A 25,969-nucleotide genomic window follows, 5' to 3' on the forward strand; every position below is an offset into this window, starting at 1 on the left:
TGGCGAAGAAAGTACAACCTCTGCTGGGCCTTCCTGACAATGGAGTCTATGTGAATGTCCCACTTCAGGTCCTGAGAAATGGTGGTGCCCAGGAATCTGAATGACTCACTGCAGTCACAGTGCTGTTCATGATGGTGAGTGGGGGGAGAGCAGGGGGGTTTCTCCTGAAGTCCACTATCATCTCCACAGTTTTGAGCATGTTAAGCTCCAGGTTGTTGAGACTGCACCAGACAGCCAGCTCCTTAACCTCCTGTCTGTAAGCAGATTCGTCACCGTCCTGGATGAGGCCGATCAGTGTGGTGTCGTCTGCAAACTTCAGGAGCTTGACAGAGGGGTCTTTAGATGTGCAGTCGTTGGTGTAGAGGGAGAAGGGCAGTGGGGAGAGAACGCAGCCCTGAGGAGCTCCAGTGCTGATGGTTCGAGTGCTGGATGTGAATTTACCAAGCTTTACTAACTGCTGTCTGTCTGTCAGGAAGCTGTTGATCCACTGGCAGACGGAGAGCTGAGTTAGTTTATTTTGAAGGGTTTCCGTGATGGTGTTAAAAGCTGAAGTCCACAAACAGGATCCTCACATAAGTCCCTGGTCTGTCCAGATGCTGCAGGATGAAGTGCAGTCCCATGTTGACTGCATCATCTACAGACCTGTTTGCTCTGTAGGCTCTGTAGTCTTTCAAATGATTTCATGGCTACAGACGTTAGGTCTGTAGTCATTAAGTCCAGTAATTTTGGGTTTCTTTGGCACGGGGATGATGGTGGAGCGTTTGAAGCATGAGGGGACTTCACATAGCTCCAGTGATCTATTGAAGATCTGCAGATGTAATTCCTAAGGTTGGGTTTTTCCTCTATAAGAAGAGTACTTTTCTGGTGTCCTTGCATATATCATGACAATTACAAGGTTTAACATGCTTTTTAGCTTTCTTTTGACACCGGTAGTAGGCATTTTTATTGCACATATGTAACACTGTTTATTTTTATTCAGATACATTGGTTTGCGCCTGATGTCACTGTTGATAAAGCTGAACTTGTTTTTAACCGGCAAAATTCATTAAATAATAATAATTCTCTCATTTGCTTTTTTTTGTCAGGGCAAAGACGGCTGTGGGAGGTGGTGAAGAGGAGAAAAACCATGTGCAAGCGCAAGTCTTGGATGAGCAAGGTATGTCATCAGCCTTCCTCACACGCACTGACAGATTAATGAGGCTTCCAGTCCAGGATCAGGTCCCACACACATCTATACACATGCAGCCGGAAAAGGGCTTTGCTTTGTTCATTTCGTCATTCAGCTCACATTGTCCCTCAAGAACTTTAGATTTTCTAACTTGCAAAGTGTCTTATTGAACCTGAAGGGAATAAATCAAGAACTAACATTTAATGAACTTGACCTAGACTATTTCCACAGCCTTAAATCTTTTTCCAAGAGCCTAAATGTCAAGCTGAGGTTGTGATGCTTCTCAAAAGATAACTCGCTGTTCATGGAGCTGAGCAGTTCAGGAATCGAGTTTCTTTAAAGTTAGAGTAAGGAAACATATTTTGCCATCGACACATCGAGGCCTGTTGCTTCACCCCTCTGAAATTTATCAACTTATTTTCTCTCTTTTACACACAATACTGAAATGTCTGCTCTGACTGCTGAAGCAGGAAGTGTTGGCTCAGGCCTGCCGCTCACTCTCTAAAGCACTAACCAGGTTAATGGTCCATCAAATGCTGCAGGAAGAGCATCAAATTGGCCTCAGTCACAAGCAATAAATCGGCACAATATGGGCCATTCTTTAGGGTTTGTGTGTGCACGTGAGTGTGTGCATGTGTTTGACGATAGATTCGGAATGCAGAGGAAATTAAGTTTATAGCTGATCCTGTAGGCCAGGCTGAAATGCAGTTTGCATCATTCTGACAAAATAAAATGTTCAGTATATTGGATGATACATTGACTTTTTACAGTATTTTGTTGATGATATAAAGTTAACCAATATCATAAATATTTCATTGATATTAACCCTTGTGCATCAATAAAAAAAAGTTACACTTGGGTCCATAGTGGACAAAAATGTCCATGTCAAAAAAACGGTCATAAAAATTGGAAGCTTGGGAGCAGAGACTTAAAGGGATAGTTCACCCCAAAATGAAAATTTGCTGTTAATTTACTCACCCTCAGGTCATCTAAGGTGTGGGTGACTTTTTTTTCTCCAGTAGAACAGAAAATAAGATTTTTAGGTGAAACCGTTGTCCTTGGTGATTCATAAAATGGAGGTCAGCGGCTGCCGGTTTTTGAGATAAAATTAAAATATATAAAAACATGTCCAAATCAATACCCGTGGCTCCTGGCGATACATTGAGGTCTAATGAAGCGAAACGATCGGTCTGTACAAGAAAATGAACACGATTTACAACAGTTTTACCTTTAATCCTGAGCCTGGGCAACCGGCTGTCAGCGCGTGCACGACTGTCTATAGAGCGCGACCTCTCGGTCCCCATGACAACGGATTCACGGGCGCGATACTGATGACGCTATTTGTTTACAGAGTGAGAGAACGTGAGGAGAGCTACTCACACTGATAGATAGTCACACTGGAGCTGACACAGTTAATTCACGATAGAGATAGAGGACGCCTGTTTTATTATTTGTCAAAATGGTACTTACCTGTGCTTATCCTGGATGCTGGAACAAGTTTAAAAAAAATAAAATTAAAGTAAAAAAGTCAAATTAAATAGTAAAAAATCGGTAGTAGTTTCCTGTAACGTTTATTGTATACACCCCCCCTCACAAACACACACAACATGAGATTAATCAATGCATAAACTTTTAAACTTTAGCTTTGTTGTTCAAGCTCTCCTCACGTAAAACAGGAATAAAGCAAGTATTTGCTTTATAGAACCTGAAAAAATGTCTGGTATTTGCTCTATAGACCCTTTATAGACTAAACCTGAAAATATGGCACCATCTGGTAAAAAATAGTAAAAAAAATAATTTTGAAGCCTTGCCAACAGAATGAAAGCCTATTAACAAAAATTGCATAATTTTACAGTTAAACGGCACTGCAATGGGGACATTTTTGTCCTTAAGGTCCTGAGTGTGAGTATTTTAAAATTGATTTTTTTGAATGAAATGAGGGTGAAATATTAACATTCCAATAAAAATAAACACCTGAGCCAAAATTTAAGCAGTTGGCATTAACACAGGCACACTTATAACAAAAAACAAAACTGAAATAGACAAAAATGTCCATAAGGTCGCACACGGGTTAACAGAATTTGTATTTGGTCTGGCAAGAATGAAAACATTTACATAAAGAAGATTCACTTTGTTTCATCAATTAAAAATAAAGGTAAAATTTAGAAAGGCAAACATAAATGGTATTGAAAGCTAAAATATTAATATTTTAAATGTTTACTGATAACGATGCATTTTCATGATTTGTTTACAAGCAGAGGAAAGCACACGCATGCGTCATGGCAAGACAGGATGAGAAGAATTGTTGAATAAAGTCATTATTTTTGTTTTATTTGCTTACAGAAAGTATTGGCGTAGCTTCGTAAAATTACGGTTGATGTCACATGGACTATTTTACCGAAGTCCTTGCTACATTTCTGTGCCTTGATCGTGGTAGTACCCTTGCTGTCTATGGAAGCTCGGAGAGCTCAGATTTCATCAAAAATATCTTAATGAAGATGAACAAAGGTTTTATGGGTTTGGAACGACATGAGTGTGAGTAATTAATGATAGAATTTTCAATTTTGGGTGAACTATTCCTTTAATTTGACCCATTTTCACTGCTGCATACAGCTGATACCCATTGTATTTAAATGGAATTATCTGAGGAATAAATAATGTTGAAACTAGAAATGTAGCTTGTTTCCCTCTATCACAACAATTGCATTGAACTTGTCTGAGTGCCAAAAATGCACTGAAATTGTCAATTTAAGGCATATTAACTTGCTCTCAGCAGTCTGCTCATAAGATTCTGTATTTGACTCAGTTTTTGCGATATTTGGAAGGGATTTTGTTCATTTTAATAGCTTCTGATTCTAACAAGTGTTCAAATATGCAGTGTTGTAACTACGTGTTACTGCATTGAGAACTCACTATCTCTGGAATTGAACCATATAAGGCATGAAATGAAAATTCCAAAAGAAAACCAGAACCAAAAATTATATTAAGATATATTTAATACTTTGAGTTGCAGTCGTGCAAACTTTGTAAAGCAACGTTTTTGGCTCCCAGAAAAGTATGTTGTATACAGTTGTTTTGATAAAGGGAAACAAGCTACATTTCTTGTTGCAAAATTATTTGTTCCATACATTCTTTTTTTAACTGCAATAAGTATAAGCAACATGCAAAGTGAACCACATTTGTTTTTTGTACAATTTAACTGTGTATCAAACATTATCTCAAAGTGCCACATTAAAATCCCAATATCTCTGAAATCTTATAGGACCTTAAGACGGGTAAGATACCATAAGAAATTGTTTAAAAAAAATCCTTAATACTTAATGCAAGAATTGCTTTAATTACTAAAGTCAATAGATTTTACTAATAGAACCACCAATTTCTGTGAAAAATAACATGAGGTTGGCATATTACCCCCACCCCCACCCCTCTACAAAGCAGTGTGTTACTCAGTAAATAGTCTTCCATGACATTTAATATTTTGGCTTTCTTAATCATTTATGTATTTCATCCTCTAGAACAAAATATATATTGAAAACAGAATATTTAGCCGGGGACCTCTGGTTAAGTTGACAAGGAATGACCCAGATGGATATTAAACAAATGAATGTAACTAGTATTATGAGACAACCTGGCAGTAATTTTTGTCACATTGATTGTTTTTTTTTAACTTCTCCTTAAGCCATTTGAAAGAAAATAGATTAATAATAAAATGCATATTAATCATTGTTAAAAGGCAAAAAAAAAATAGCATCCATTTGTAAATGTATTTATTTAGAAAAGGGCCTGTTTTTAGGTTTGTCAGACTTTTGAATGTTGGTTTGGTGTAGAATAAAATGAGCTAGGAGCTAAATCGGACTGTGTAAAAGTAGCAGCTTGTTTTGCCCAGAATGTTTATTACATACAATAAACTGATCTGAATAAATGTATACTTTGCTTTGAGCTGTTTCTGTACGGCTGGTTATAGCGTGTCCTCAGTGTGAGAGTTGTTTTCATAGGGCTGGATGTCTGGGTGGTTCTGACCAAAGGCCTCACTAGAGCCAGAGCCAGTTTTAACCTGAGTAAACAGCAACAGCAGTTAGTGCATTTGCAGTTATGACAGACACATTTATTAATTTATGTGTATTTGTGTTTGTCTGCCCTGCTCTATATTTAAAATACCACTACAATGTTTTGTTTCTGTGTTTTCCCATTGAATGTGTGTTAAGTGTGTATTTGTGCCTTACTGGTATCTCATTTTCTAACAGAGCCAAGGCTAGAATTAGAGAGATCATAGAATGTATCTGGCTCTTCCAGCTCCATCTGACTTGACATGTCATTAATCTCCTACTCTCACTTATATTTACATTATATACTGTGTATGCTCATTTCCAATATGTGTTGAGAGGACGTGTGTATGTGGGAGTGATATGCACACAGGATTGACAAATGATTGCTCTTGTCTAAACCATCAGCTTGCAGGGCACATTCCTCTTTCTGTGGGATGAGAGGACATCTTGACCTTTGGCACCAGAAATGGCACACTTGTGTTACATGAAGCACATACAAAGATATCCTCTACTCCCATACTCTGTTAGGAAAAATGTGCCAAAATGTTATCTTTTTGGGTAAAGCTGCTTACCATTGGTGCAGTACCCTTAAATAAACAATAGTGTACCTTATTTAACCCTGAAAGGTGCATGTTAGTAGTAATATTACCTTAATGTACTACTATGAACCTTTTAGGTGTAAATAAGGTATAGAGTTGTCCCTTTTGATGTTAAAAAACGTCAAGCTTTTGTACCCCTAAAGGTACAATTTTGAACATCTGACAGTGTATACATGATTATTAACTGCTTTTATAAAGTCACATATAAAGAACATGCACACTGTTTAATATGTGACCATCCACTTAGCCTCCTCTCAGCTCTTTCATACATGTCAAATAATGAAACCAACACATACACAGACTTATTTTGTGTGAAGGCTTTAGTTGCAGCTTTGGCCTGGGCCTACAGGAAGTGGCCTGAGAGGATGAGAGCTTTCTAAATTTACACCTGTTTGTTTCCATTTCTGGCATCGAGAACAGACTGAGTAATCTGCCTCCTCACTCCACTGTTAGTGTGTGGGGGCATACTTTAGTTGACACTTACGCTTAGTAAGTGTTCTCCTGTTTCAAATGTTGCTTTCATGCAAATATGTGTGGATGCCTATATAGTTTTGTGTTGGAATGTGAAGTGACATACTGCATAAAGTGATATTCGTGCTCTGCATTTAACCCATCCAACGTGCACACACACAGCAGTGAACACACACACACCGTGAACACACACCCGGAGCAGTGGGCAGCCATTTATGCTGCGGCGCCCGGGGAGCAGTTGGGGGTTCGGTGCCTTGCTCAAGGGCACCTCAGTCATGGTATTGAGGGTGGAGAGAGTGCTGGACATTCACTCCCCCCCACCTACAATCCCTGCCGGCCCGAGACTCGAACCCGCAACCTTTGGATTACAAGTCCGACTCTCTAACCATTAGGCCACGACTTCCCCAGAATGTGTTTTGTGACAGAGTTTTGGTTGCACTTACTATGTGGACAGTAAAACCTGAATCATCTATGTTGTGGAGGGCAACTATCCCGCTTTGAAACAGCTTAATAAACATACTAACTAATGGCTTAATGAAGATGTAAAAATATAAAAAGCTATTTGTGAGGGTCAGGAAGCGAAAATATCATTTGCTCAGTATACAAATGTCAATGGAAAGTCCAGAACCAAGATGGAAAGATGAGTTTGGATTTGTTACACATTGAGGCATTTGTCAGTGTGTAATATATGTTTGCTATGTGTATGGCTATCAGACAGTAGTCTGGGGTTCAAGGTTCTGTCTAGATCCTCTATATTCACTCTGGTCCCAGTTCAGTTCTTCTATTTTCAGCCTGTCCGTCAAATCCAGGCTCTCACTCTCAAGGCTACAGACATAGCATTCCGACTTTCTCTATTTTTGTTTTCTCTTTTTTTTTTTTTTTTTTTGCAGTGTCAACACTCTCTCTAATCTGATCTTTCAGTCTGTTTTAAATGGGTTAAAGTCAAGGTCACCTCTCACTCCTCCACCTTCTGTTCATGTCCATCCCCCTTGTCCCTTGAGTTTGTAGCCCCTGGCTTCCCTCAGCCCACACTCTGGTTCTTGATAGCTCAGCTCTCCTTGGCCAACCCACAGGCTCCTCATACAAAGTGCCTCAAGAGCCGATAAGCAGTTAGAAAGAGTAGTTCTTCGTGGAATTACACACACACTCTCTCTCTTTCACTTTATCTCTCTCTCTATCGCTCTCTTTCTCTCTTTAATTGTGATTTCTACTGCTGTCCTTCTTTTTGGTTTTGAGATGTTCCCTGTTAGCACATATCATTACAGTAATGGGATAGAGACTGTCCAAGGAGTCCTCAAGTTCCTGGTACACATTTGATGCAGTTCTGGCTGCACACAATTAAAACATGGGTTGTGCACACAGGTTGCTGAGGGCTTTTACTTGTCACCTCTAGATGTTGACTTAATTGTTGTTTATCCCTCAGGTGTTCAGTGGCAAGAGACCAGAAGGAGACTTCAGTCCCCAGCCGGCCAGTACGTTCCGAAAACTCGCCGCCACACCTCCTCCAGTGGATGGACAGCAGCAGGCCCTCACCTGTCTCATCAGTGAGAAAGACCTGGCCCTCTTTGAGAAACTGGGCGATGGCTCCTTCGGCGTGGTCAAGCGTGGAGAGTGGTTCACGCCAAATGGAAAAGTGGTGAGCAGACCTGCACGCATAATTGTTAAAAGATTGCAATCTTGATTCAAACACTCACGCAATCTTATTCCTAAATGACAACACTTCAGCTATGTCTATTAAGCCTGTTCTGAGTGTGAAGCTTAACTTGCTTAAAGCCTGCCCTTGAATCTCTGTGCCAGTGTCATTTGTTAACGTGCTGCTCATGCTGGACTGATGCTTGCACTGGAAAACATTCAAATCTTCATTCGTGCTGCCGATGATCAGGAGAGAGCAGCTGCCATGAATATGTAGTTTGAAAGCTTCACAAATAGTACACATTATCATTATTTCTGTGTTATTAACATTACACAATTTCTGTGTTACAAAATAACGGAAGTACTGGGATAAAAAATTATAGTTTTGGTGTAAACTGATATCTACAACAGTGATCAAAATAGTTAATCACCTTTTAAAATGATTTTGATTCTTTGTGTTGTATGCCAGGTGGTGACACTTTACTAAAAAATGTATTTGTCATGGAATCATTCATTCATAGATTCATTCACAAATGCTGGTGCTTCCAATAAAAAGCAGGTCTTTATAAATGAGACTATGCCTGCGTCCCAATGTGCAAACTATCCATCCTAAATTCTATGCGATATTAGTAATGTTCAATACTATTTATGGCAGATAGAGTGGAAAATATGCACATTGGGATGCAGGGATTGACTCCATTCATTTTTTTTTTAACAAATATTTCATTTAAATTAATATATTTGGACATGAACATTTTGTCATCAGAATTATGGGAGAATCACAAAACAAATCATGATTCTGAATTTATTCATTATCATTCAGAGTTCTAGTGGTGAGTGCGGGAGGAGAGAAAGGTTAAAGTGTTTGGAAAAACAGGGAGCTTTGTTAAAAACACCAGCTTTGCAGATGCAGAATTCAGCCACCATCTCTGTCATGCACTAGGATGTACTCAAGATGAGGATTCAAATTGTACCATTGACATTTTAGTGATATTCAATTCAATTCAATTCAAGTTTATTTGTATAGCGCTTTTTACGATACAAATCGTTGCAAAGTAGCTCTACAGGAATTTATGTTTCCACAGTATATTTATATATTGCAGAACCTTAATATGTTTGACTTATGGCAAAATTTGGTAATTCTGTATGTTGTCTGAGCGTTGGCATCCTCTGAAGTCCTCTGAGGGGTTGGCATCATCTTTCTCAGGTGTTCGGTCATCTCAGATCATTTAAGGGTTGGATCCAGACTGAAGCTTCTGTCATTCCTAGTTACCATGGGATGTTAATCCCGTGGCAGAAACAGAGAAGCAAATAGAGACATAATTAGCGTAGCTGCTGTTCCATCTAAGCAAAAATGATTTGTTCAACCCAAGCTAAAGAATAATAATAAATGTACATTTGATCAGATATAACTGCAGTACAAGATTATAAGATGCATTATGTGAATGCTTGGCTAAAGAGATGTGTCTTTTAATCTAGATTTAAACAGATAGAGTGTGTCTGAACCCAGAACGTTATCATGAAGGCTATTCCAGAGTTTGGGAGCCAAATATGAAAAAGCTCTACCTCCTTTAGTGGACTTTGCTATCCTAGGTACTACCAAAGTCCAGAGTTTTGCGACCTTAGGGAGCGGGTTGAATTGTAGCGTGGTAGAAGACAAGTTAGGTACGCAGGAGCTAAAACATTTAGGGCCTTATAGGCAAGTAATAATATTTTGTAAATGATACGGAACTGAATAGGTAGCCAGTGCAGAGACTGTAAAATTGGGGTAATATGATCATATTTTTCTTGACCTGGTAAGTACTCTAGCTGCTGCATTTTGGACTATCTGTAGCTTGTTTATTGAAGATGCAGGACAACCAGCTAGCAGTGCATTACAATAGTCCAGTCTAGAGGTCATGAATGCATGAACTAGCTTTTCTGCATCAGAAACAGGTAGCACGTTTCTAAGATGGAAGAATGCTGTTTTTGTAACATGGGAAATATGATTTTCAAAGGACAAGTTGCTGTCTAATATAACACCCAGATTTTGGACTTTAGAGGACGTAACAGTACATCCATCTAGTTGCAAATTGTAATCCAAGAGATTCTGTGTACTATTTTTTGGTCCAATAAAGTAATATCTCTGTCTTATCTGAATTTAATAGGAGGAAATTATTGGTCATCCAATCTTTTACATTTTTTACACAATCTATTAGCTTAGATAGTTGAGAAGTTTCATCTGGTCTTGTTGAGATATATAGTTGAGTATCATCAGCATAACAATGAAAACTAATCCCGTATTTTCTAATAATATTACCAAGAGGCAACATGTATATTGAAAATAGCAGAGGACCTAGGACAGATCCTTGTGGTACTCCATACTTTACTGGTGATAATTGTGATGACTCTCCTTTTAAATGAACAAAGTGGTAGCGATCGGACAGGTAGGATCTAAACCATCTTAAAGCCTGCCCTTGAATACCAGTATAGTTTTGTAATCGATCTATGAGTATGTCATGGTCTATAGTGTCGAACGCAGGACTAAGATCTGTTTGATATGTTTGTTAATCTTTTTTTTTTTTTAATCTGCAACACTTGAAATCAGAAATTGAGGTAACACTTTGGTACAGGGACCAAACTGTCACTCTCACTATTAACTTGTTGCTTATTCGCATGCCTATTATTAACATATTGGCTGTTTATTAGTACTTACAAAGCACATATTCTTGTTGGAAATTTTCTACATTCCTAATCCTACCCAGTGTACCTGAACTTTACAACTACCTTGCTAAGTATTAGCAGCAAATTAGCAGTTTGAGGCAAAAGTCGTACGTTAATAGTTTGTTAATAGCAAGAATTGGACCTTAAAATAAAGTGTGACCATTAATGACTATTGCACATTTTGGCAGGAACATTGTTTGTCACGTTCAGAAACTGAGATCAACAAAAGAATAGTTTTCAGACACTTTGTATCTGCTGTCCCACCTTTCCCTTAAAGTGTTCCAGGGCTCCATGTGAACATCCTGTTTCAGGACAGATCTCTATGTGTCATTGTAGCAGCTGTGTTCTCTAGAGGAGGTTTGTGGGAGAGACGGGCCTCTAATGACCTGTTGAGGGGTCAGATGTCGTGTGAACTGAGCCGGAGGCTGTAGTGATAGTGTATATTGTACACCAAAGGGTTCTTTCTACATGGGACTTGAGTGGAAACATCTTTCCTGTGGCCATCTGTGCAGATCAAACACTGCTTCGTTGAGCTATACAGAAAAATGTCAGGACCAAGCTGATATTTATGTCAACTGCTCTTTTCCTGCATGTAACATTCAAACACCCTCATCCAACTTAATGATTATAGCCTTTAATGCAAACTCAATTCCTGGAGGGCCACTGCTCTGCAGAGTTTAGTTCCAACCAACTCCAACTCGCACCTGCTTGGAAGTTTCCAGTAATCCTGAAGACCTTGAGGAGTTGGATCAGGTATGTTTGATTAGGGTTGAAGCTAAACTGTGCTGAGCTTTGGCCCTCTAGGAATTGAGTTTGAGACCACTGCTTTAAAGCCTGAGACACACTGCACGATTTTTGGCTGTCCCAGACAAAAGATTGGCATCGTGAAACAATCGTGCTGAAATTCGTGCAGTGTGTCTCGCATCACTATTACTGTTTTTCAAACATAGAAATGAAGATTTGAACAAAACCCTGACCCTTAGTGCGATACATGTCCAGCATTTGTGGTCTACACTGTACATGTTTATCACTTCAAAAAATCTGAGTAGATTGCTTTTACTTTTCTAACTTGAATTGGACTCGATCAGTTTTCACATGCAAGGCAATTAAGCAGAGGAAGAAAATATCCTACACAACAGAAGCAACAGGTGGACAACAAAGTGTCAAATACATTCTAACAATGTATGCATATTATTGACACTACCAGGTAAATTCATACATCGTTTCCCAAAACTGTTTTTGATTGACACCTGCTTTGAATTTACAGATGGATGGCATTCAGAAAGATGCAATGTATTTGCACTATTTAGTTCTTTCTGAAAATGTAAAAACCTATATAACCATTTAAAATCTATTTAAACTCATGAAGTAATGAAGATGGGTCTGGTCATAATTTAGGCAGAGTAATGACAGATGTTACATGATTTCTTTCCAAAATGTGGAACTTCAGCCAGAGTCCAAGCTGAGCACAGGGAATAAAGTTGCTCTGCGATTATGCTCTGTACTTTAGTGATGTCCAGCAATAGTGTAGAGACAGGTCTCAGAGGGGGTCATTAGCGTGTGTGGGATTGTAATGTGTACAGGTTAGTCCAGCTGCTGGGAGCTCTCCCCAGCAAAGGCAGATGTGTTCTCATTCAGGGACTTATGATGAATTTGTGCTGATTTCCTGTCTGAGTTGTTCTTTCAACATGTCCTCCTCAGCTCAATGTGGCAGTGAAGTGTCTGAAGACAGACGTGCTCAACCAACCAGATGCTCTGGATGACTTCATCCGTGAGGTCAATGCCATGCACTCTCTTGACCACCAGAACCTCATCCGTCTCTACGGAGTCGTCCTCACACACCCCATGAAGATGGTGAGTGAGTGTGCGTGTTAACGTCTACATCAAATTGGTGGTGAAGATAGGGTGCTAAAGTATCAAGGTCTTGAGAAGGGAGGGGTGAGCTAAAATAAGGCTTGACATTTGCGTGCTCTCTTAGACACATTATTTGCTGACACTGACTTCTCGAATTATTCCTGATTGGCAGTGTTCATTGTTTCCGACAGCAAGGTGCTTCTTGTCAAATAAATTTTTCAGTTGTGAAATGAAACTTAATATTGTGCCCCTCTGATTCCCTTCCCTAAATGACCCTCTTTTTTTACCCTTCTTTCTCTAAGGTGACTGAGCTTGCACCTCTCGGCTCCATGCTGGATCGCTTGCGAAAGACCCTGGGCCATTTCCTCATTTCCACTTTGTGTCAGTACACCATCCAGATAGCCAATGGCATGGCCTACCTAGAGTCCAAGCGCTTCATCCACCGAGACTTGGCCGCCAGAAATATCCTCCTAGCTTCCAGTGAGCAGGTCAAAATCGGTGACTTCGGACTGATGAGGGCGTTGCCTAAGAATGATGACCATTACGTCATGCAAGAGCATCGCAAAGTCCCATTTGCCTGGTGAGCGAGAGGGTTGGAGAGACTGGATATATATTTACAATTGAAGAGTTTGTTTGCATGTGGTTTGAATCTGTCGAGAAGGGATACGGAGAGCTTTAATTAATTTGGTTGGTTTTGTTTGTATGCAGTGACAGGCCAGAACTCAGGATTCAGACTGAATTTCAATGAGGTCATTGTTTGTGGCCCTTGATTTTATTAAATGAACTGTGCATGATCCTCATGTCATTTTCCCCTTAGTGGGTTGTTTATTTACTGGCATTTTATTCTACTGACCTAATTTCTGCATGGTGTTTTTTTTCTTACATAGGTGTGCCCCAGAGAGCTTGAAGACGCGCACGTTTTCTCATGCAACAGACACTTGGATGTTTGGTGTGACACTGTGGGAAATGTTTACCTATGGTCAGGAGCCATGGCTGGGTCTAAATGGTAGTCAGGTACCCCTCCTCGTACACTCTGAATTTCCATTTAGTCATAAACATCTGCCTAATGAAAGACCAGTTTTGGTATTTGACAGTAATCCCAAAAATCAAGACATTTAGAGCCTAATATTGCATTTGCTTCTGAATAGTGATCATGCTATTATTGCATTTACTTACTGGGTAAGACAATCATAAGAAAAATTTAATATTTGTTTGTGACAGATCCTCCACAAAATAGATAAGGAGGGTGAAAGGCTGCCTAAGCCTGAGGACTGTCCTCAGGACATCTATAATGTCATGATGCAGTGCTGGGCTCAGAAACCAGATGACAGGCCCACCTTCGTGGCTCTGAGGGAATTTCTAGTGGAGACCATGCCTACAGACATGAGGGCCCTGCAAGACTTTGATGAACCTGACAAGCTTCAAATCCAGATGAATGATGTCATTACCATCATAGAGGGCAGGTAAGCTTTTATACCATAGAATATAATGCGGCTAATGGATTCATGATTGATATGACACTTTAATTTTATAGTGAATGATCTTAGGACAGGCAAGATGAAAACAACAGTCTACCCCAGTGGTTCCTGGAGTAAATTTAGAATCCTAGGAAAATCCAGACTTTTTTGACTTAAGAAATCCATACATTTTAATTACAGAATGTTCATCGGTGATCTATTTAACCAGTGACTTTACATGATTTTGCCACACATCTATGACTTATTATATAATGATTAAGGATACAGATTTTAAAATGTTCAAAATAATTTTCCAAAAAATCAGTTTGGCATAACTAGAAAAATGTATGTTCATTATAAAAATGGCCATGAAATTTAAAAGGATAGTTCATCCAATAATAATTAAAAAAAAAATGTAAATTACTCGCTCTCAAGTTCCAAACCTGTATGGGTTTCTTTCCAAACAATTGAATGTCTACCATCAACTGTTGTTTACCAACATTCTTAAAAATATTATATTTTGTGCGCAACAGAAGAAAGAAATTTAGGTTGCGAACATGAGGGTTAGTAAATGTGAGAATCCTGGTTCTTCAAAAGAAACAGTTGTTGAGGGGGTGAATTAAAATAAGAATTTTTTTTATTTATACATTTTAAAAAGTCTTTAATTTATTTAATTCACATTTTGTTGTATTTTTTAAATAATTTGAAGTCATCTTGAGGCCCTCTTGGAAGTCTGGTCTAGACCTAGAGATGGAAAGTTCTCAGACTGGCTCAGTGCTATTGATTTTACTAACAATAATCTGCTCATATGATTCACTCCTATGGGAATCATTCAATACTGGTTGAAAAAACTGTTCAAGAACTGTTAAAATTATAATAATAAAAAAAAAAAAGTGAATAATTAGTTCTCTGTTCCCAGCCCTCTTTAATGCACCTCTTTAATGAAGTAGCGAAATAAGAGAGATGCTATGTTTTTATCTTTAAATGGTCTCTATGTGTCTTGCAGGGCAGAGAACTACTGGTGGAGAGGTCAGAACAAGCGTACCCTAAAGGTTGGTCAGTTTCCCAGGAACACAGTCACGTCAGTGGCAGGTCTTTCTGCCCATGACATAAGCCGTCCACTGAAGAACAGCTTCATTCACACGGGCCATGGAGACACTAACCCTCACCGCTGCTGGGGCTTTCCTGACAGGATCGACGAGTGAGTCTCTTAAACCTAATCTCACATGTACATTCTGTATTATCTGTAGTTTTTATTGCATTCTCTAAAATGTTTTAATTGGTGGTTCTCCAGTGTTACTGTGTAGACTAGAGGGCCTGGGGTAGCAGTTGTATGATGTCCTTATTGAGTTAAATGAAACCTTGCAGGTTGCACACTGGATGGACAGATACGTCTGTCATGGCCAATAAGTAAAGTGCTACATTCACTAACATGGAGAAACGGCCAAAGTCTTTGCACATGATATAAGCACTTTGCTTCATCAGCACAAGGTGGCAGTAGAACACAGTACATTCTATCTCTACCATAAACTTGGCTGCATCAACTGATATCACAGCAGTAAATACCTCCATAAAACATCAGCAGCTGATCAAATCTGAAATGTCTTTTTATTACTTTGGTTATACATTACTTTGTTACATATTACTTTGGTTAAATCTTTGTTTCCCAAAACTTAGGTCTAAGAAATAGTCTCCTGTATACACTGATGGGCTGCTAAATGCTTTTGTCATTCTGCTTCTTTTACAGTGTTTATCTTGGGAATCCCATGGATCCTCCAGATGTTCTGGGGCTGGAGCTGAACTCTGTCAGACCAACTCAACTCCCTGGACGTGCTAAGAGTGAACAAATGCCTTTCAGTTAGTAAAGTGCAAACATTATTAAACATGCTTCCCATGGTCATAGAACAAGTAGAAATGTTAAGGTATTTTAAAATTGTGTTTTCAGGCCTGAAGAAATCATGCATCACAGATTCAACAAAAATATTAGGCAGAACTGTTTTATTGATAATTTGATAATTAATGTTTCTTCTCACTCAAATTTGTAAATGCAGCTATGAGTTAAAACCCAGAATAGAAATGGTGGCCAATGAGAAGGCATTTCACAAACGAGTCTAACCAAACAAGAAACATTTGAATGACTTTCCACGTTTAGAACAAAACAAGAAAACTACAGATCTGAGAGTGCTCTGAATGATTTACTGGCAAATCAGTTCAATCATTTAAATGCTTATCTAGAAATCATAAATAACTGGAAACTCAAAAAGTGTGGGAACCCTGTAATCTAAAAACCTGACTTGACTATTGATTAAAAAAAATAACTCCAACCTCTTAAATTAAAAACAAAAATACTTTTGCCTTTTTCAGTTCACTGCTTCTTTAATACAGATCCTCATGCTTTGTGCTTCTTTCTTCTCTCTCTGTTATGTACTTATTGTTTTTACGTTTTTTTTTTTTCTTTTTCCAACCTGCTTTTTTGCATATCTTGCTATCTTTAACTCGCTTGCTGTGCAGAGGAGCCTCCCCCTCGGCCCCCTCAGCCATCTTTGCTGGTTAAGAGTAAGTGTGGACCCTCAGTTCAGTTTAAGCACTGCTCATGCTCCCTCTGTTCTCTCGTAGCACCCCTCCTCAAAGGTACAGCACATCTGTATTGTATGCATTTGCTCTTTCACTCCCCCTGTTTCTCTCTTAATTGCTCAATTTTTTTAGTTATCTGTTTGTCATGTCTTTGCTGTGGTCTCCTTCACTGACATGACATTTGGTAAACAGCCGGTCCTATAATATCCTTTTTTTTTTTACAAAAATAATGCTGATTACAGAGCTGGTACTCTGCAAGGGATCTGCAAATCTCTGTAAGAACTGGTCCGCATTTCATTGACTTGAAAGTTGAATGATGGCATAACTATGTTGCTAGATGTTGTGCTATGTCCACAAACATGGTGGCCTATAATAACATACAAAATAGTACCATTTTAATGTATTTACATATTTTGCTCATATTACAAGGCTGTTACATTAATTTATATAAGTATTACATAGTTATTAGTAGACATTCTGACAAGACGTTGTCTTGTGCATGTTACATTTTCATTTTACTTTGAATGTGGGTGGGTCAATGAAACTGCACTTGTTAACTTTCATATGTGCAAAAAGGTGCAAAGGTACAGAAAGTTTTGGGGTATTAACACTTCCTCAGTGCCATGTGCTACTAAGCAACACCTGTGCTCATTTAAACATGTATTACCGTAATGCACCTAATGTCACGAAGATAAAAAAAAACAACTTAAAAAAAAAATATACATATCTCAAACATAACAAAATACAGCAAATACATTTGCAAATCATGCAAAATGATCCATATATAACTAGACCAAAAAAATATACATACAATATATATACCAATAAAACAATCTCATGACTCCAACAAAAGTTTTAAACATCAGTTTTTATATACAATAAATGGACATCATACCAAAGTACTTGTTAGGGTCCCCCATATACAGGTCCTTCTCAAAAAATTAGCATATTGTGATAAAGTTCATTATTTGTCTAATGATAAACATTAGACTTTCATATATTATATATTAGATTCATTACAACACAACTGAAGTAGTTCAAGCCTTTTATTGTTTTAATATTGATGATTTTGGCATACAGCTCATGAAAACCCAAAATTCCTATCTCAAAAAATTAGCATATTTCATCCGACCAATAAAAGAAAAGTGTTTTTAATACAAAAAAAGTCAACCTTCAAATAATTTTTTTTTTTTTGTCATGTAACTAGAACCCTCCTACGATGCTGTTGCTGAGGATGAGAACCAAACATTATCAGCCCTTCGGCGTCTCTCTTTGAAGAAGGGCCTTAAGCTCAAACCAGCTGCCTGGGTCTCTGCTACCAAATTAGGTGATCGTTCCACATACAGTGTGCGGACCCCAGGGGGCAGCACTCCCACAGAAGTCTCTCTCATAGACTTTGGAGAAGAGTTTCCATCGGCCACACCTTCACCCTCTCCTGTGGTGGAGCTTCAGATCCCAACCCTGGCTAAACTGGCACTTGAAGCAGAGAACATTTTAGACAGAACTCCTCCACAGAGCCCCTCACGCTCTCTACCCCGCCCCCTTCACCCTACCCCAGTGGTGGACTGGGATGCCCGGGCCCTCCCTCCACCCCCAGCCTATGATGATGTAGCACAAGATGAGGATGACTTTGAAGTAAGCTCCATCAACAGTGCAGAACGAGGAGCTGATGAACTATGCTCTCCACGTATGTCCTGCACTCCTACTGGAGAATGTAAGCCTCATGTAGAAGACAATTTATTTTTGCCCTGCAGGCAGAGCAATGCCAGCACCTTCTCACAGTCTACTGAAATCTTCCAAGAGCTGCAGCAGGAGTGTATGAGGCACCTCAATGTACCTGTGAGCTCTACCAGCCCCAGTCTGGAGCCACACCGCCAGATAGTCCTAACTTTTTCTGAGGACAAACCACAGATACCACCACGTATCCCCATACCACCCCGTCCAGTCAAACGTGCAGGTGGTGATTATGCTCGCTGGTCTGGTGAGCTGTCTCTAATCTCTGGAAATGAGGATGATAAGGAGCGCCCACCCCAGATTCCCCCTCGAGATCCTCTCTCTCAGTCGGGCTCTCGCACGCCAAGTCCACACGTGGGATCCCCTCAGACTCGAAGCAGCCTCTGCTCAGGTTCCTCCATCTATGGCCCATCCTACCTCTCCACCTCACCTGCTAAACTAATGCCAACTACTCAGAGCTTTGCTTCCGATCCCAAATATGCTGCTCCCAAGGTCATCCTGGCACAGGGCAAAGATAAGGAGCCAGCCAAAGGGCCCTGCATTCTGCCTATCGTACGTGATGGCAAGAAGGTCAGCAACACGCACTACTACCTCCTGCCTGAGAGGCCTCCGTATCTGGACCGCTACGATAAGTTCTTCAAAGAGGCAGAGAGTGGTGAGGAAAAGCAGCAGGTAAACACAGCCACTGTCAAGCCCATGGTTCATCAGCAAGGGGATCTCAAGTCCAATTTCTCCACCAATAACAACAGCAGTCTGACGAGCTCTGGATTTAGAGGGGGGCTGAAGAACTCTCTCAGCCTGTGCCGAGTAAGCTCTGATGGCTCATTTAACAGGGCTGACAGCACCAGCAACCATGACAAAGTCAAACTGGTAAGAGATTTGGAGATTTATAGTAAACCGATTCATGTTATTACTGGTTGTTTTCTTGTGTATACATCCAGTATAAGCTGTCATGTGCTTTTTATGGCAGAATTATTCACGAGTGGCTTGGGCTGGCTGTGTAGTGTCTTAATTATAGGAACTTGGTTTTTGACCAGAGTAATTATCATTTATTTATATTGTGGCATGCAGGCGGACCATAGTTCTGATCATAGTTTTCCAAAACCTACCTTTTCTACATGGATAACTCCATTAAGGCAAAAACGGTCCATCATGAAGGCATACTTGCTTGATCTAAACCAGGGGTGTCCAAACTACGGCCTACGGGCCATCTGCGGCCCGCTATCATTCCTGTGGCGGCCCGCGAGGGATTTTTAAAAACATGATACGAATCTGCAGAGGTGGGCAAACTACAGGTGTTTTCATCCAGCCCGTGAGGCAGTTGTTCCAATATGCAATATCAGTAAAATCCAATAGATGGCATGGCGCTGTAGCCTGTAGTGCAGTATATAACCCCTGATTTACACTGTCCTACCGCTCCGACGCGGCCACCGGAGCTGATCGTGCCTGCTCCAGTCAATCCGCGGCACGTTTCAGAAGCGGCTCTCCGCGCGGCTTTTTTTTTTTTAATATGTTTGTCATGAACATATTATGCGGCCTCCCACTTAATGGAAAACTTGATGTGGCCCTCGAGTCAAAAAGTTTGCCCACCCCTGATCTAAACAATCATTTTGGGTGAATGTATAGTAGTAAGTAGTAAGAATGTATAGTAGTAAGCTCCATGAGAAAATGTATCCAAGATGGCAGAAGATAACGGCAATTATATTTAGGAAGAGGCTATATGCACGTATTGCATTTGCAGACATGTACAGATTTGAACTTGATTCAGTCATGTCAAAAGCTAAATACACTGTTGATTCGCACCGCAGAACTCACTTTACTCTCTCTGATTATTCCCAAAGCCACTCCTTAAAGGACCGTCTATGGATTTATAGTTATTGTATTTGCCCTGTTTAGGTGCAGGAGGCTGTCCATGGAGTAACAATTGAAGAATGTCAGACGGCTTTACAGAATCACAGCTGGAATGTACAGAAGGCTGTACACTACTTAAAGGTAACAGTCATCACAGTAATCATGATTCACTGGCTGGTTGGGGTAATACAATTGTAATAAGTAATCAGACCCAAAAATACATTGTAAATTTTATTCCTCCTCTGTTTTTGGCACATTACTTATACAGAGACTGGAAATATATCCATAATGTTCTTGGAGGACCTAATGAGTTAAATTACTTTTATCCATTTTCCCCTTCTTTTGGTGCCCAGGTGGAGCAGCTCTTCTGTCTGGGCCTGAAGACAAGGGTGGAATGTCATAAGATTCTAGAGATGTGTGACTGGAATCTGGAGTTAGCCAGCATACAACTGTTAGACTCCTATGGCTCAGTGAAGCTGAGGTAGGATGGTCTTGAACTATGTGCACACTGCAAGCATTAGTGCCGGATTCTGAAAACATGGAGGCCGCTAAAAAAGCATTTAGCCAGTAGCCAATCTATTGTGTTCTTGCGCTCTTTTTTTTTTTTTAGGCTCACTGCATTCTGATTGCACACTGGCAGTGAGAACTGAGGCAGAGTCAGAACTCCACTTAATGCCACTCAAAACGCTACCTCCGCTTTGCAGTGTGTCTGTAGCGAGTGGCATCCACAGGACCAGTATAATCATCATACATACATGCAAATGCAATTGGAAAAATGTTAACTTTTTTTCTGAATGCCCAAAGTAAAAATGCAGTGTCATTTTAATAAACAATAAACAAAGCTTGCCAATTCACAATGAAATACGCGTCCAATATTTAACTGCAATATTTAACATGCATATAACAACTACATCCAATGTGTAAACAATACATCCAGTGTGTAAACAATATAACTTAAGAACTTAATTCAGTAGAAAGTGAGTATAATCAGCATATTTTAAACACTGGTGACAAATTTCACTACTTGCTTCTCATAAAGATTGGCTGCCGCCTGGTGTGTTTTGCTAGATATTTGCATAAAGTTGAGCATCTCTGACCCTTTGGCCTCACTTTCTCAGCGCAGGCATGAAGCTCGACTCCCATAGGAATGAACTGCAAATGCTCGCTCTGTTCCACTCACTTGCACCACCCTAGTGGACATGCACTGTAAGGGGGTTGGTGGAGAAATCGTGCATGTTCACATGGCTATTTTATTACGATTTTGATTAAATCGATGTGGGCAGTGGCATTACTACTTCGTGACTTTGGCTTCCTAGTGATCACATGAGCTGAATAGATGAATGTGGACAGCTGGCAGACATTGGACTGCCGTACTATTACAGGTAATCAACATATCTAGAAAATGTCAGTGATACACATTTGTCTATTTTATATTTTCTCAGAGCTAGTAAAATACTGTTCCTAAATAACTTAATATTAGTTGTAAACAGCATGACGTAATGACCTGATTTAGTATCTATTATTGATGTCAATTAGAGTAATTTCTCATTAGCAGATTAAGCAAAGGGCCATAAATTAATAGTTGTGGTCTTTCGTCATTAGACAACTACACACTTTTGTCGTGATTTAAAGTTGTGGTGTGTTTGGGGATCCCAGATTTTACTAGAACTAACAGAACATATAACCTATATATATATAGGTTATAATCACTTAAGTTTATAGTGATTATTTTTATGTAGATCAGTGATTATTTTAATTAATTTTTATTTTATAATGTTGGATCCTTCTCACACCAAAAATGAAAGCAGTACAGTAAATTATCTCCTATAAAACTGTCTTAAATTGTCACTTAAGTACAACTGAAGCACTGAAGTATAGCTGTTTGTAGATATGTTTGTAGATTAATTTTGGTGAAAGGCAAACTATGTCTTTGAGACTGTAAATGTAATTTGAGGCTCTTTAGCCTCACAAATACGTGTTATACAAGTCAGAAAAGGTGCAAATTTAAACTCAAATGAAGCTATATAGACAAATTCACACCATAGTAAGTCAAAGTCACCTAGTACTGACATCACTCCCCACACTGATTTATAGGAGACCAATGGAGATGTTAAACCCAAAATGCACTGCATGAAACTCAAAGCTCAACATTTGGAATCACAAGCAAAGAACAGATTACTGTAGAAAAAGAAAACATTATTTTGCTCAAAATTCTGATAATTTTGCTTTTCTTTTTTGTAAATATTTTCTTCTTGTGTCATAATACATTTGGGTTCAAATTGACACCATACTCCTGTAGAGCAGAATTGTGATGTATGTCACATTATTCCCAATATGACTGTTCAAACTGAGGTCGCATTGAAAAACATCAGACTAGTATTGGATTTAGGAAAACATATGGAAGTGGCCCAAATCTGATTGAATTGAAAAATCATCTTCCACATGGTTTGTGCTGTGCACTCTGTTATGAAAAAAAAAAACAGTTCTAAGTCATGTATTAGCAAAATAAATTGAATGGACCACTATTGCCTCCAATCTTAAAATAGCCTTTCTCTCTTGTTGTTCAATGCACGCCCTACTGGTAATTTAACCTCCAAATTTGTTTGATATTTTTGTGCGGCTGATTCGTAGAATCATTTTCCAGGAAGTTTATGTTCTTAGTACCCAGTTCCCAACTCTTCCATTTGCATTGAACAAATGACCAAAATGGATTTGCAGTACACTGATTCTATGCCAGACCTCCTATATTTAATTCACCTCACAACTGCTCATACTATGATCCTAACAGTTTGTAATCTAAGGTGAAATCAACCCCTTGAACCAGTAAAGCAGAGGAAATGAGGAATTCCCCGTGGGAAGTTTTCCTGAACCTCAGTTTTTGAAACCATACCTGTACAGAGATGTTGGATTAACTCTAAATTAATTTCAGTCAATAAACATAGCGATTATGCCTCAGGGCATGCTTTAGTTCCTGTGCTCAATTGCAATCTTTTGTTGACACTTCTGCTGTAAGAAAACTTCCAGACAGGGGGCTGAGTCTACTAAAAAATAAATAAAAAAAAATCATGTGTGTGTTATTCTAAAGTCAGCACATTTTTTTATTGCTGCCAGTATTAAAAAAAAAAAAAAAAGTTTGTACACTTTCACTATTTGTTTGTGCAGGACTGCATTTCAAGATGCTTTCCTGGCATTTTTGTGTAGCGTGTAATCATAATGCACATTTTTAAATTCCTCTATTTTTCCTGTCTCCTGTTTTTGATTATATTGTATGTATTAGTTTAGCTACCTATTGTCAAGTGCTGTGCGAATTGTGTCAATTTTTTTTTTTCTCCATTTTTGCAGACGATGATGCATCGGAAAAGCCTCATGCCCTAAAAGAAGGTTGAGAGCACCGAGGGAAACACTGAGGGCCAACCAGGACTCTATCCTAGCACATTTTACCTCAAGATCTGACTTGTGTGAGAGAGAGTGTGTGCATACATGAGGCAGTGACTGTGCTCCTCCTGAAATCTTTCTTTAGGGTGCAATACAGAGTTCACGCTCACAGGTCAAAATTTAAAGAACCTGCTTTTTATTTTCCAGTTGATAGCAACAGATGGAAAACAAGGTGCTGCTTGTGATTTTTTTTTTTTCATTTGTAATTTTACAAACAAGAGGTGTATAAACAGGCTTATGAAAGCCTCTATGTATATATTTTCAGATGTTTTTGTTATACATATGCATCTGATTTGAGTTGGTCTTTATCAGATTATTTGTCAGCTTTACATTTGCCTTTTTAATTTAATCTGTTTTGTGTTTGTCACCTATAACAGTAAGAATTCTTGAATCCTGACCTAGTTCAAATGTTGTATGCGTGTTGAATTGATGTATATGTTAAAAACCTTCATGTTGAACTATCATCTTTTGTCACCCATGTTGACATATACTTAAGACCCTCTCTCTGCCATTTTTGGTATTATTATTTTTGTACTTTGCTCATGAATCACTCCTTATAAGCCAACTGACTTTGCTGGTGTCATCAGTAAAGTCACAAAACTGTTTTTATGTTGATTTGCACAATGCTGCTTCCAATCTGAAAGTAAAGACAAAACCTTGAAAAATCAAGGTTTCAGAATCAGAAAAGACCACCAAAGCACAAATAAGTGAACCTTGTCTTCTTGCGCTCATCTTATTTTAAATTGGACAACTGACTGTTTTTCCACAAAGCACAACTTATAACGTGTTATTTACATTGTTATCTGGAACAGCACTAGTCACAAATAGTAGCTTCTATAAAATTGTCAGTGATTGTTGGCATTATAACACTCCACAGTAAGGTTTTTTTTTTCTTTTTTAAACCTGCCTGTCTATATAAATAGATCTGCTTGAAAAGTGACCAATGTATAACACAATTCTGACTAATTTATGCAAATGAACCCACAGTGATGTTAAAAGTTCGACACCCTTTTTCTCTGTACAACTGAATAGCAGTGTAACAGTGGTGTGGGTTGAGTGTTAGCAACCTTGCTTTGTGAATGCTCAGTGTCGTATGTGTGGATTCCACATAGATGTGTTCATGATGGAACGTTGTCTACCATCCTCTCCTGCATCCTAGCAATCTGAGAATAGGACTTATAGTATTTGTTACAAAGGCAAACACCATCCTGCTACAATGCTGACCATCTGAAGATTTAGTCCAGAGTGGAAGCTAGTCCTAGTCTTACCTTTATGCTGTTATAGTTTTAGGAAAACTGAAGTGAGTTGCCCAGTAACAATGTGTTCCTGTTCATGTTCATTAGTTCTTTTTTTCCATCTGGTCTACCTATGTGCTCAAAAGGTTTGCTCTGAACAGCTTTACAATTAGAACCTTGATATCCTAAATGTGTAAGAAGCATAATGATGCACAATTTATAGTATATAATATAAATGTATTTTTTATTAAAATGATTATTTTTTATCTTTTTCTATGTAAGTGTCTTTAATATTTTCTTTTTTTACTCTTAAACATGGAGTTTCCCCAGACTGGTGAGGGTTTTTGAAAGACCCTACAGTGATGAAGTGCCAAATACCATGTATTTTTAGCTAACATTTTAGGCTTTTTTTTGTTGTTAAAGTATGATGATCTGCTTGCTCAAATATAAAGACCGCTATAAATGTTAATGTTTATTAATGTTGTGTGAGGGGGGGAAATACATAAAACATTTTTATTTTGGCTAAATTAAATAATTGGCATTTGTATTGTTGACTTTTTTTTTTCTTTTCTTTTTTTATGTTTTACAATTAATGATAAATGTATAAACCAGTGTTATAGTCATGACTGAAACCAGAATGGGGTCAAGACCAAATCCACATTCTTCTAAATTTCATGACACAAGTCAAGATGACTTCAAGATGGTTTCATTCTTATTTAAACTGCGTACGCTCTTCTGTTTCAGCTGCATCACGTGGATACATCTTCTATGTATATTTACGCTTTGATTTGAATGAAAACATTGCATCCAGTATGCGGCTAACACAGAAGAGCGTACGCAGTTTCCGTCCAGTGGATATTCTCCAAAATGGCACCAGGGTGATGCGAAGGAGACAAATTTGAATAAAGTCGGGGTTTTTTTTCTTTTGTGCACAAAGTATTCTCATAGCTTCGTAAAATTACGGTTGAACCCCTGATGTCACATGGATTATTTTATCGATCTCCTTGCTACGTTTCTGGACCTTGATCATGTAAGGACCCTTGCTGTCTAAGTAGGGTAAACATTTATAGGGTCTGAGAGCGCTCAGATTTCATAATTTGTGTTCCGAAGATGAACGGAGGTCTTACGGGTTTGGAACAACATGAGGGTGAGTAAATAATGACAGAATTTTCATTTTTGGGTGAACTATCCCTTTAATGATGAATTGCAA

At 38.9% G+C, this 25,969-nt stretch overlaps 1 protein-coding gene across 1 annotated transcript in view; it reads left to right on the top strand.

Moving 5' to 3' along the window:
• The window catches only part of LOC306846403 (activated CDC42 kinase 1-like), a gene marked incomplete at its 3' end in the record, with an annotated part of 38,170 nt that extends 17,596 nt beyond the window's left edge, over positions 1-20,574 (top strand). Inside the window, exons 3-14 of the mRNA XM_079379770.1 lie at positions 1,086-1,156; positions 7,708-7,920; positions 12,321-12,473; positions 12,776-13,053; positions 13,361-13,487; positions 13,695-13,936; positions 14,937-15,131; positions 15,678-15,769; positions 16,442-16,561; positions 17,712-19,108; positions 20,135-20,230; positions 20,443-20,574. Coding sequence (XP_079235896.1) covers positions 1,086-1,156; positions 7,708-7,920; positions 12,321-12,473; positions 12,776-13,053; positions 13,361-13,487; positions 13,695-13,936; positions 14,937-15,131; positions 15,678-15,769; positions 16,442-16,561; positions 17,712-19,108; positions 20,135-20,230; positions 20,443-20,574 — 3,116 coding nt within the window. The remainder of the gene's footprint in view (positions 1-1,085; positions 1,157-7,707; positions 7,921-12,320; positions 12,474-12,775; positions 13,054-13,360; positions 13,488-13,694; positions 13,937-14,936; positions 15,132-15,677; positions 15,770-16,441; positions 16,562-17,711; positions 19,109-20,134; positions 20,231-20,442) is intronic.
• Positions 20,575-25,969: the final 5,395 nt, after the last annotated feature.

The sequence above is a fragment of the Barbus barbus genome (assembly GCF_936440315.1).
Source record: "Barbus barbus genome assembly, chromosome: 26".
In the NCBI taxonomy this organism is placed as follows: Eukaryota; Metazoa; Chordata; class Actinopteri; order Cypriniformes; family Cyprinidae; genus Barbus; species Barbus barbus.